The 13,718-nt window shown below is 42.7% G+C and overlaps 2 protein-coding genes across 2 annotated transcripts in view; one reads left to right on the forward strand and one right to left on the reverse strand.

Annotated features, from left to right (window-relative positions):
* LOC140719452 (uncharacterized) overlaps positions 1-3,184 on the forward strand; it is a 49,654-nt gene extending 46,470 nt beyond the window's left edge. The window contains exon 7 of the mRNA XM_073034129.1: positions 2,300-3,184. Coding sequence (XP_072890230.1) covers positions 2,300-2,865 — 566 coding nt within the window. The 3' untranslated portion in view covers positions 2,866-3,184. The remainder of the gene's footprint in view (positions 1-2,299) is intronic.
* A 6,502-nt stretch (positions 3,185-9,686) lies between these two features.
* The window catches only part of LOC140719128 (serine/arginine-rich splicing factor 3-like), a 34,642-nt gene continuing 30,610 nt past the window's right edge, over positions 9,687-13,718 (reverse strand). The window contains exon 5 of the mRNA XM_073033525.1: positions 9,687-13,197. Coding sequence (XP_072889626.1) covers positions 13,170-13,197 — 28 coding nt within the window. The 3' untranslated portion in view covers positions 9,687-13,169. The remainder of the gene's footprint in view (positions 13,198-13,718) is intronic.

Consider the following 13,718-nt stretch of genomic DNA (forward strand, 5'->3'; position numbering starts at 1 on the left):
CGCTCTCAAGATGAGGCTTTCCCTTCCAGACATCTAAAATGCACTTTGATCTCAGGCTGTGGACCAAGTCTCCTTGAAGCTAAGCTTCAAACCAGTTTAGCTCGTTCCTACCTTGTTGAGAAAACCAACTACTTTGTGCCATATCTATAAGGACTCCAAACGCAAAACGTAGAACACTACAGCACAGCACAGGACCTTTGGCCCACAATTTTGTGCTGATCTACCTAAACCTACTTTTCGCTCAATCTAGTCCTTCCCTTCCACACAGCCCATAACTTAACTCAATTTACCTTTCATCCATGTGCCTATCTGAGAACCTCTTAAATGTCTCTGTTGTATCAGCCTCAATCACCATCCCCAGCAATGCATTCCATTCATCCACCACTCTGTTTTTAAAAAAAAAACTTAACTCAGACATTTCCTTTATACTTTTCTCTATTTAACCTAAAAGCATATCCTTTGCTATTAGCCGTTTCCGCCCTGAGAAAGAGGCGCGGGCTGCCCACTCTGTCTATGCCTCCCATCTTCCTTTGGGCCAAAGAGATAAGCCCCTGCTTGCTCAACCGATCCTCATAAGGCATACGCTCAAATCCGGGCGGCGTGTTGATAAATCTCCTCAGCACCCTCTCTGAAGCTTCCACGTGAGGTGGCCAGATCAGAACACAATATTCCAAGTGTGTGGTCTAACCAAAGTTTTATAGAGAAACAATATTAACTCGCACCCCATTAACTCGATTCCCCAATTGAGGAAGTCCAACATACATCTTCTTAACCACCCTAACAACATGTGTGGTAGCCTTGAGGATCTATGGACTTGCACCCCCAGATCTTCCTGTTTCCCCCACACTGATAGGAATCCTGCCATTAATTTGAACTTCCAAAGTGTACAACTTAACACCTTTCTGGATTGGACTCCATCAGCACCCTACCAATAACCCTCGACAACCCTCTACTCTCTCCACAACACCACCGACCTTCGTATCATCTGCAAACCCACTCTTCCACTTCCTCATCCAAGTCATTTGTAATGATCATGAAGAATGGGGTCCCAGAACTGATTGCTACTGAACCCCACTGAACCACGCTCCATAATACTACTTGCATTAAACACGTTTCAACCCGTACAACTGACTGAGTTTGTGCCCTACCAATTTCTTATTGTTTCTCCGTCTCTCACTTTACTCACTGCCCCAACCTCTGGCCTATCACTCCAGTTCCCATTCCCCTCCCTATCTCATTTAAGCCCTCCCCTAACAGTTCTAACAAGCCAAAGGTCCTTTTTGAGTTTGAGTGTAACCTGTCCCTTTTGGACAGATCCTCAGAAGAGATCCCAATGATCCAGAAATCTGAAACCCTGCCCACTGCACCTTTTCCTCAATTGCTGCCAAATTATCATATTCTTACCCTTACTGGCATGAGGCACAGGCGAGATTACCACCCTTGGGGTCCTGCTTTTCAGCTTTCTGCCTGGTTTGGTACCACTATGAATCATGACTTCTGGCTGCTCACCTTCCCCCACCCCCCAGAATGCTGTGGGCCCAATCCAAGAGGTCCCTGACCCTGGAATCTGGGAGGTAATATATTATCTGAGTGTCTCTACTATATCCACAGAATCTTCTGTTTGCTCCTCTAACTACTGAATTCCGTCTCACCGCCGCAGTCCTCTTCCCCTCTGAGCCACAGAAGCAGACTCAGTGCCCGAGATGTGGTCCTTGCAGCTTTCCCTGGCGGGGTCATTTCCCCCACCCCGCTCCTCCCAACGGTATGCCTGCTATTTGAGGGGAATGCCCACGGGGCTACTCCACACTGACTCCCCATTTCCTTTCCCGCTCCCTTGAACTCTTCTCTATCAACCCCTCAGTCTCTCGAATGATCCACCTCCAGTTCCCTACCACGGTCTGTAAGGAGCTACAACTGGATGCACTTCTTGCAGGTGTTGTCACCAGGGACAGTGGAGGTCTGTTTGACTTCCCACATCCTGCAAAAGGAGCACTCCACTGCCTTGACGGGCATTCCCACTGCTTCACTGTGCAATAAGAATAAAAAAGTACTAACCAGTATTTCACCTTAGCTGTTGCCTCTGCTCGACAGAGACACAGCTCCCCCGCTCTACCACGGCACCATTCCCACAATGGCCGCTCTGTTGACCCTAACATCTTTTAGTTGTCTGCTGTCAATTAATTAACTAAACAATCTTCACTTTTCAATCTGAAAGTGCTCCTCTCTTTGGCTCTGGCTAACTGAAGCCAAACGGTAAGCTGAAACGACTGTGGTGTAATCCCTTTGCTTTTCTTGGCAGGGCCAAAAGGTTTCAACTTCTTCAAGAAAGACAAGGGCTCCAAAGAGAAATCTCCAGAGGAAGACCAGGGGCCGGGGCCAGTGACAACTCCAGCTGAAGACTATGAGGAGGGACAAAAGATGGAGGGGGAGGAGAGTGAGGAGAAAGATGACAGGAAGAAGTCAGACAAAGACAAGGGCAGACAGAAGGAGAAATCAAAAGACAAAGAGATGAAACAGAGGGATAAAGATAAGAAGGAGAAAATGGAAAAACAAATGGAAAGAAAGCAACAGCTGAAGGAGAAAGAGGAGAAGAGGCAACAAGGAAAGGATAAAAAGAAAGGGAGGGAGGACAAAGGGGACACGGATAAGGGGAGCAAGCAGCAGGCAAGGGAAGAGAAGCAGCGGGCAAAGGAAGAGAGGCAGAGAGCAAAGGAGGCTAAGCAGAGGGAGGAGGAGGAGAAGAAACAGCGAGCGAGGGAGGAAAAGAAACAGAGAGAGATGGAGGAAAAGAAGAAGAGGTCGCAGCAGAAGGACAAAACAAAGCAAGTAAAGATCAAAGGAGATGAGGAGAAAGATATGAATTAATTGATCAGGAACATGCTGGAAAATCAGTTTGATGAAGGATGTGTTTAATGATAGAAAACAAGGAAGCATACACAGAAAAGGGGTGTTTAAACATACCTAATAAAATGCTTACATCTAATTTATTTTTGGTATTGAAAAAGACAAATTTGACTACCCATGTTTCCTTCTTGACCTGAGGTCCATGTTTACCCGTTCTGTGGATACCCTCGTCTTTCAGTTGACCACAATGAGTGTTTCTTCATTGACTTCCACTACATCTGCTCGCCCAAAGTTATTTCTCTCTCTTGTGATCATGTTGCTTTGTGATTTCACTTCCTGATTTGAGACCATTTTGTTGAAGACTTTAGATTAAAGTTTCAAATATTTTTTCCGATCTCACTGTTATTTCTTCCCAAGGATTGATTTAATCGGCTGTGCACAGCAAGGAAGTAAGTTACAAATAATTCTGGCTGCTTGAGCTGCCAGTTTTGCAATTTCAAAACATTTCACATAACAATAGAGATGGCTGACTCTTTGAACGCTCATGCAATTGCCTACTCTTACACCGATTCAGTAGGCCAATGGTCGTGCTTCACTGCCGACTCGCTTTATCATGTGAAGTGACTCAGCATTGATTTCTGAAGCAGGCCTTGATCGGAGGTGAGATGTTGTCAGGCTTCGCTGGGTCAACTTCAAAACAGACAGAGTGGGGTGGAGAATTTTAAACAAGATGCTGGAAATACAGAGCAACATACTCGAAGTGTTGGAGGAACTCGGAAGGTCCAGCAGCATCTACTGAGAGGTATAACGAGTTGACATTTCAGTCCAAGACCCTTCGTCAGGGTAGGGGGCAGAAGCCAGAGTAAGAAGGTGGGAGAAGTGAAGCATTTCTGGAGGGGACACCTCATTCTGTCTGGGTAGCCTCCAACCTGATGGCATTAGGGTTTCTCAAACTTAAGACTTCTTCCAATCTGCTCCCACCACCCCCCCCCCCTTTCCATTTCCCATTCTGGCTTCCCCTTTCTCTCTTCACCTATCACATCCCTTTGGTTCCCCTCCTCCTCTTTCTCCCATAGTCCATTGTCCTCTCTTTTTAAGATTCCTCCTTCAAACCATTACTTCTTCTACCTAACACCCTCTCTACCCCACCCACCCACTTTCACCCTCACCTGGTTTCACCTATCAATTCGTACAAACAAGCTGGATGAACTCAGCAGGTCGGGCAGCATCCGTTGAAATGAGCAGTCAACAGATGCTGCCCGACCTGCTGAGTTCCTCCGGCTTGTTTGTACGTGATTTGACCACAGCATCTGCAGTGTACTTTGTGTTCACCTGTCACTTGCTAGCGTACTCCTCCCTCTCTCCACCACCACCTGTCCCCTTTCTTTCTAGTCTTGATGAAGTGTCTTGGCCCAAAACATGGACTGTTTATATCGCTCCATAGATGCTGCCTTATCTGCCGAGTTCCTCCAGCATTTTGTGCGATGCTCTGCATTTCCAGAATCTATTATGATTAAGGCTATGTCATGAGTATATTTAAAGTGAAGGTAAACACATTTTTGAAAGGCTGTGTGATAGAGCACTGTGCAGATCTGACACAAAAGGAGTTGAGGACTGCTGAGGATCATCCATAATCATATTGAATTTGGGCAGGTTACGGGGTCCAGATGTTCTACCTCTCATTTCCGTGTTTGTGTGAAAGGTCTTCAGAAAATGTAGGCAAAGTATATTCTTTTATCCAGTGTCTGCACATTTACATGTGACTAGAACTGTGAAGAATGAATAGATCCTTGCTCGGTTATACACAAGTAATTAGATTGTTTTTGTTTGGAAAGATGAAAAAGATTGGCTTTATGTGCACATCAAAACATTCAGTGAAATGTATCATGTGTCAATGGCCAACACACTAATGCAAGTATCGTCGCGTTTCTGGCACCAGCAGAACATGCGTACAGTTTACTAACCCTAAGCTGTATGTCTTTGGAATGTGGGAGGAAAAACACACAAACTCCTTAGACAGGAATGTGAACTGAACCCTGATCTTAAGACCATAAGATATAGGCGCAGAAGTAGGCCATTTGGCCCATTGAGTCTGCTCTGCCATTCAATCATGGGCTGATCCAATTCTTCCATCCCCACTCCCCTGCCTTAGCCCTTTGATGCCCTGGCTAATCAAACACCTGTCTATCTCTGCCTTAAATACACCCAATGACTTGGCCTCCACAGCTGCTCATGGCAACAAATTCCAGATGTACCACCCTCTGACTGAAGTAATTTCTCCATATCTGTTCTAAAAGGACATCCTTCAATCCTGAAATTGTGCCCTCTTGTCCTAGAATCCCCTACCATGGGAAATAACTTTGCCATATCTAATCTGTTCAGGCCTTTTAACATTCAGAATGTTTCTATGAGATCCCCCCTCATTCTCCTGAACTCACAAGGAATACAGCCCAAGAGCTGCCAGACATTCCTCATATAGTAACCCTTTCATTCCTGGAATCATTCTTGTGAATCCTCTCTGAACCCTCTCCAATGTCAGTATATTCTTTCTAAAATAAGGAACTCAAAACTGCACACAATACTCCAAGTGTGGTCTCACAAGTGCCTTTTGAGCTTCAACATCACACCCCTGCGCTTATATTCTATACCTCTAGAAATGAATGCCAACAGTGCATTTACCTTCTTCACAACCAACTCAACCTGGAGGTTAATCTTCAGGATATCTTGTACAAGGACTCCCAAGTCCCTTCGCATTTCTGCATTTTGAATTCTCTCCCTATCTAAATAACAGTCAGTTTATTTCTTCTGCCAAAATGCATGACCATACACTTTCCAACATTGTATTTCATTTGCCACTTCGTTGACCATTCCCCTGCAGGCTCTCTGTTTCCTCAACACTACCTGCTCCTCCACCCATCTTTGTATCATTGGCAAATTTAGCCATAAATCCATTAATACCGCAGTCTAAATCATTGACATAGATCGTAAAAAGCAGTGGTCCCAACACCAACCCCTGTGGAACTCCACTGGTAACCAGCAGCCAGCCAGAATAGGATCCCTTTATTCCCACTCTGTTTTCTACTGATCATTCAATGCTCCACCTATGCTAGTAACTTTCCTGTAATTCCATGGGCTCTTATCTTGCTAAGCACCCTCACATACAGCACCTTGTCAAAGGCCTTCTGAAAATCCAAGTACACCACATCTACTGCATCTCCTTTGTCTACCCTGCTTGTAATTTCCTCAAAGAACTTTAGTAGGTTTGTCAGGCAGGATTTTCCTTTCAGGAAACCATGCTGGCTTTGGCCTATCTTATCATGTGTCTCTAGGTACTCCATCATCTCATCCCTAAATCGATCCCAACAACTTCCCAACCACTGATCTATAGTTTCCTTTCTGCTGCCTCCCACCCTTATATAGTGGAGTAACATTTACAATTTTCCAGTCATCTGGTACAATGGCAGAATCTATTGATTCTTGAAAGATCATCGTTAATGCCTCTGCAATCTCCCCAGCTACTTCCTTCAGGACCCAAAGGTGCATTCCATCAGGTCCAGATTTATCCACCCGCAGACCATTAAGCTTCCTGGGCACCTTCGCAATCGTAATTTTCACTGCACAAACTTCACTTTCCTGACACTCTTGATTGTCCGGTATACTGCAGACGTCTTCCACTGTGAAGACTGATGCAAAATACACATTCTGTTCCTCTGCATCTCTCATTACAAAATTTCCAGCGTCATTTTGTATTGGTCCTTTATCTACCCTCAACTCTCTTTTACCCTTAATAGTTTTTAGTATCTTCTTTGATATTAGTCACCAGCCTCCTCTCATAATTCATCTTTTCTTTCCTAATGACCTTCTTATTATCCTTCTGCAAGTTTTTAAAAGCTTCCTAATCCTGACTTCACTTGTCAGCCACGATAGTGTCCTTCCCTTTGAAAATTTATTTGGAATATATCCGTCTTGCAGTTCCCTCATTTTTAGCAGAAATTCCAGCTATTGCTGCTCTGCTGGTGCTGCCAAATGTAATGCTAACCACCACAGCACTGTACTGTGGATGGCCATTTATTAAATAAGGAGATCCTCCAAATGGTCTCAGCCTGAAACATTGACTGTTTACATTTTTTTCCATAGCAGATGACCGGCCTGCTGAGATCCTCCAGCATTTTCTGTGTGTTGCTTTGGATTTCCAGCACCTGCAGATTTTCTGTCATTTGAGATCTTCTTGTTGATGCCTATCGCTGTCAAAAGGAGGAAGTGGTCTGACAAGGTTCTTCATGGCTTTAAGTATTCATTGGTTGGTGCTGGAATGCGTGGGGACACTTGCAGACTACCCCAGGTTGTGTATTTTTTAAAAAAAATGTATTTATTTAGAGATACATCACTCAGCAACCCACCAATTTAACACTAGCCTAATCACTGGGCAATTTATAATTACCAATTAACCTACTAACTGAAATGTCTTTAGAACATGGGAGAAAACTGGAGCACTTGAAGGAAAGCCACACACTCATGGGAAGAATACACAAACTTTCTTAGAGGATACTGAATTGAACTTTGAACTGAGGGAGGATATCGTTATGCTAACAGCTACACTACCGAGGCACTCTTTAACACAAATGACACATTTCTACTGTTTCCATGTACACGCGATAAATAAATCTGACCCTTAATTGTTGATAAAATGCACTGCAAACACTTTGTACTGCAGCAACAACAAAAGAACAAATGTGTTCACGCTCAGTTGCTATGCCAGTGGGAATTGCTGGGGCTATTTGTTCAGATTCCACCCATCCAGAGATAAAAAGAAATTGCACAGCTTCATTATCTCCTGATTATCAGGAACTTAGAAATGAACACCTAGCATTCACCAGTAACACCCATCACGTCACTTTAAAGACTCCACAACTCATGTTCTCAGTATTTATTTATTATTTTTGTATTTGCAGTGTCATCTTTTGCACATGGATTGCTCGTTAGTCTTTGTGTGTAGCTTGTCATTAATTCTATTGTATTTCTTTGTTTATTGTGAATGCCTGCAAGAAAATGAATCTCGGTATAGTATCTGGTGACATATACGTTCTTTGCTAAATTTACTTTGAACTTTAGAGAACTGAAACTATAGCCACTTCCGAACCATCCTGAGACCGTCCCAGAAGAATTCTACATTAATTTTCTAACATTTGTTGGAAGATGGGATGTTTTTTGCCATGTCTGCAGGACAGGTATGCAGCAAGTCTTATCATTTACAAACCTCTTCTCAAATCAAGATTCGGTTAAAGCCCTGTTCCAGAACATAAGGAAATAATCCAGATCTTCTGTCAGTGTGCTGCAGTACCACACAGGCTTTCATTGAGATCATTTATTGATTCATCTAACCATTTCACATCAGTACAGATCTCACCAGTGTTCATCAGCCACTACAGCTGCCTCTCATCTCTCACTGCCCACCCACCATGATCACCACATTCTGTTCAACACCATCTTAGCCAGGATCATCTACATGAAGCCATTGAGACAACAGTGTACACTGCTGTTGAAATAAGCGACACTGCAGACTACAACATCAAAAACAGTGAGCTGTTGGGTCTCCCTCGTGCTGTGGCTGAAATTATAACTCTCCGTCGTTAGCGTGAGGGAGCCTGAGGCATCTCAAACTGTTAAGATGAACAGTGGCTTTTTATGGACTCTAGATCATGGTCTCTTTGCGGGCTTTGCTATTCTTGAATGGTGGTTGGGGGGGGGGGCAGCTGATGATTTCTGCTGGAACAGGTGGTGGGGGAAGAGTTAATGCTTTGCTGCTGCTCGAGGGGGGGTTCTAACGTTTTTTTTCTGTCATTCATTCTGTGGGTTTTATTTTCTTCTGTTTCGTGGATGTCTGCGAAGAGTACGAGTTCCAGGTTGTATACTGTATTTTCACTGATATTAAATGGAACCATTGATCACCATCTCTCATTCTTTTCCCCCACAGCATGTTACCGCTACTGTTCTTGAGGTAAAAGTACCCTAACTTTTTAAAATTGAACCCACCCTATAAAATCACGATGGACACAGACAGGGTGAATGCACACTTTTTTCCAAAGGGAATGCAAATTAGGAACGAAAGATTACCTTTATTTGTCGGAAGCTCACCAAAACAGTGAAACGTGTCATTTGTGTCAGATCAAATCAGCAGGGGTTGTACTGGGCTGCCTGATAACACTGCATGCCCACAATTCACTAACCCTGATGACTCTGGAATCTGGCAGCTATCCGGAGCTCATGTCGTCATGGGGACAACATTCAAACTATGTTGCTATAATAGCATTATGCTAGCTACTAATGGCATTAAGGGGGGAGGAAAGATATATCAAAAAGATCTGTGGGTGGCCTGTTTATGGAGCGAGCAGCCAGAGTAAGTGGTTGAGGCAAGAGACTCTTAGATAGGAAAGCTATAGAGCAGTGGTTCCCAACCTGGGGTCCATGGACCCATGGTTAATCTTAAGGCACCATGGCATAAAATAAGTTGGGAACCCCTGCCATATGGGTCGTGGACAATATGAACTAGTTGGTCTAAAGGGCTTGTTTCTCTGCTCTTTAATGTCCAACTCCAGATGATCAAACCTGGGATCTCTTGATTGGGCAGCACAACATTCTCTCTCACTCGCTTGCTCTCTCTGTCTCTCTCTCACTCTCAAAATATTGATTTCCACGATATTGTATATAATTTGCGGGCGTCAGGGAGCCGCTATTAATACGTAGGAGATTCCCGGAACTTCCAGGAGAGGTGGGATGTCTGACATTGGAATGAAAATGTTAAGCGTAACTGGCCCTTAAAGAACAATGCCATTACAGACAAATGTGATTGTAATAACTTTTATATTGAAATCTGACAAAAAACACAGAACAAAAGAAAGTACAATCAAGACATCAATCCAGCTAGTATCAAGTCTTTTCTTAAAAAAGTCATTTCCTGACAGTGTGACTGCAGCTGTCCACAGTGACTTCAAAAGGGTTTGGCTGTGGATGCCACGCCATATTCTCAGTTAGACAATCAGAAATCATTTTCTTAGCACTAATGTCACACATGAGGGGTCATTAACATTGCAGGAGCTTTAGAATGCAGTAACTTAATGAAGAGATTCAGATTAACTGAACAACTGGTCCAACAGTAAAAGATTTGCAAACATTCACCTGGATATACTCAAAACTTCTCAGAACAAGGTTAAAGGTGTAGGTTACAGGTCTGAAATACATTAAACAGTTCAAAGTCCTTAACTGGGAATTTGCAACATAACATATTTTGCAACAATAAACAGCATGACAAGCACTGCTCTTTGTAAAAGTACTTAGATAAGTAAGCCTGCAAACAAGTGGCACAAGACTTGCAAACAGAATTCCTTCCCATTTAATCGTTTTTGAACCAAATCTGCTCCACTGTAGTGACAAACTCAACAGTGCTGTAGAAATGCCATTTTCCCACCAAGAAATCACAAAAGTAAACAATCCTTTTTAAACTCCATTATCAAAATCCTGTCTACATGAACATATTAAACCATTGCACAGCAGTGTCTTTGGAGCTACAGAATGGCCTTTGGTAGCTCTTGTGAAGCAAACTACACAGGGATGTAAGCATTTCACAGTGTGTGAGAGAACCTTTAGAATAGGCTGCAGATCTCATGACTAAATCGGCAAAATGTGGCACTGGAAATCCAAATTAAACAACAGAACAGCAGGTACAGCTGGTTCTGAATGCTCAATAACAATCTCCAAAGGATCAAGGTGGATTTCTAGCCGTCTCTGTTCGGTAATATTAGCAAAGCCAATAAGAGTTATTAGTCCCTGTATCAGCAAAGATAGAATTCTCTAGTCTTGAGCCTGGTCAGTAGCAGTGACCAGTCACCATCACTGTGAAGCCAACAACTTTTATTAATACTTGCTGCTATTCTTAAATTCTTATTGGCTGGAGTTAGGTTACTTAGGAATAGTAGATTGATTGTGACCTTGCAACGTCAGCAAAGTTTCGGGATTAAGCCTCGGATACAAGTGTAGCTGCCATTCCTCAAGTAACTCCAACAGAAATATATCCCATGAAAGAACTGACATTTATTTGGACTAACAAGTAGGGAGAAAAATCTTGCCATTTTATTACTTTGACAGATGTAGCTCCAGTATTCCCACATGAGACAGACCATCTGCTGGACCAAAGGGGAAAATCAATGGAATTCTCATTCATCTGGAGAATTAGCTGGTAATTAGACCCATCAGCCCCAGGCAATAGAACTAACTAGCACATTAGCTACAGTAACAAGATTGTGACTTCCACACCACTTTTATTTCACATCAGACACCTTGACAAATCACTTCACTCAGCATTTTTGAATATTAACCCAAGAACATCAGAGATGCTAGTTAACAAGGTGATGTCCCATTATACCTAAATCTCTTTGCCAGACAGCAACAATAATTTGTGGGGGCGCTGTCACTGAGAACATTATATTAGCAAGAATGTTTCTCACCATTACCAATGGAGAATAGGTTTAGATGTCCTGAGGAAATAATGTAACACTAACCTTATTGAAACACCAAATCTCCCATATTTATTTAAAAATCATATCCAATGGTGCATGATCGCATTTATTTAGTTAATAAATGTAATTGTGCACTATGGATTATGATTTTTTGCACCGGAGGTCTTCCCTTGCAAGCATCGAATCCCAAACAAGCATAAAGATATTACCAATTAGACTGAAAACATACAGCAAGCAGGAGTTCAAATGTAGACTGATTGCTTGCAACTGAATAGTCACTACAAACAAAGATGACTGAAATCAAATTCAACTGTACAGGGCAAGGTACACCTGGCCTGAGTCAGGAGCAGTTGAACAATGATCGGATGCTTTGCAAGAGCAATGTACAAGTGCCTTCAAAAAAAAATGCAACAGTGAACACTTCCTTGAAGACAAAATGGACTTAACTGGTGGCAATACCCAAAGTGAAGAACTTCTTCACAAAGTGACAAGGTCAGAGATGCAGATGTTGCCAGCCCTTTGGGGTAAACCTCTATGGGTCATCACTTATGTCAACAACACAAGGTACACACCACCATAAGAGTTATCAGCAACAACTAAAGCGGGGAATCGTGCACAATCAATGCTTTTTACACAAGAAAAAAAAGCTTCAAGACAGAGGTGCACAGCATACAATCTATTCCACACCCTAAATCATGTCATATTTCATAGGAATGTTTTGCTGCAAAGGTGAATGAATCGCTCAAAATAAAGAAAAGCTGAAGTAAATTTCTGTTGGCTGTCAGCCAGGTAGATAAGCACAAGCACCTGCCCCTGCACCCCACCCCCCCCAGGCCATTGGGTCCCAGCTAGGTGGACAAGCTCTCACTCCCAGCCGTTGGCTGTTAGCTCCCACCCCTGGGCCATTGGGTGCCAGCCAAGTGGACAAGCCCCCCACACTCTGGGTCATTTATTGTAATACACTTTGTTACAATATGATGTTTCATCTAATTTTGAATCAGCAGCATTTACAGGGTTCCTCTGTTACAGGGATGAATACATTTACCAACACAGTCTGGGCACCTTAACATTAAAGAAACAATAGATGGTCCCCATCACGTTTCAGCCATGGGCCTGTTAATCAAAATCGACTAGCAGTACATCAGTGAGTTAAGGCCACTGTCACTAGAGCTGCTTAAACCATTGTTTACAAGATGGTCTCTTCCCCAAAACCAGATCTGACTCACTGCTACAAACAACCTTCTTATCCACGCAGTTCAATACAATGACCACCCTGACATAAGCAGACTCCATTATTCTTCTCCTCCAAACTATCCCATTCCTGCTCACCTCACACTGTGGGGTACAGTTTATTAACAGTACGCACATCTTGGTGAAAACAGCCCTTTTTCACACACAGTAACTTTTCATTGCAAGACAAACTTAAAAAAAAATCACTTAAAGGGATTTAATGAATAATGGTTGACCTCCTTGGGTAATGAAAGCAAAAAAAATTACACGTGATTGACAAGAAATAGAAGTTTTGTTACTGCTCTAATATTGGTCTGACCCCCTTCTTTGATAATTAGTATGAAATTTTATATATTTTGCATGACAAAAGTTTTTTTTTGTTTTTAAAAAAAGTTCCAAAAAAAATTAGTGAGCTGGTTAAAGCTCATCCTTCAAACCAGAATAAAAGAACGAAGAGCCTCTTCTCCCAATCCCACCCTGCTGCTTTTAAATCGTCACCAGATGTAGAATCAAAGGAGCGTTGTAGATGTTCTTCATCTCCCAGGGGTCAGGGTGGTGAAGAGGCCATCTCCACCAGAGATTTTACTTCCTCTCAACAGATCGGGAACGACTGCAGGGAAGGAAAATAAAGTCAAAGTCAAATTGTTTATTATTGAAGTTGTTTATCTCACCATAGATTCATTTTCTTGTAATTTGAGGTTTTCATAGGAAAATTAAAAAATGCAATAGAATTTATGAAAAACTATACATAAAGACTACATAAACATATAAATAAACAGTATGACATGAAAAGGAAGACGTGGGAAAATAGCTTAAGAAAATTTTCAGCCCTTTAAGAAACTTCTGTCCTTGGAAGACTAATGAACCCTAAGTGTAACAAACTTCACAGGGGAGGGGAGGGTGGAAGAGAGAGGGAGGGATGAAGTGAGAAACTAGAAGGTGATCTGGAAAAAGTCGGAGGAATCTGAAGGAAGAGTGCACCGTGGAAGAAAGGGAAGGAGAAGCACCAGGAGAGGTGATAGGCAGATGAGGGGAAGAGATAAGAGGCAAGCCAGAGAGCAAACAGAAGAGGGAAGGTGAAGGGGAAAAATATCTGTGTTTATGCCATTTATGTTGCAGGCTACATGACCA

This window comes from Hemitrygon akajei, chromosome 31 (genome assembly GCF_048418815.1).
Source record: "Hemitrygon akajei chromosome 31, sHemAka1.3, whole genome shotgun sequence".
NCBI classification, from domain to species: Eukaryota; Metazoa; Chordata; class Chondrichthyes; order Myliobatiformes; family Dasyatidae; genus Hemitrygon; species Hemitrygon akajei.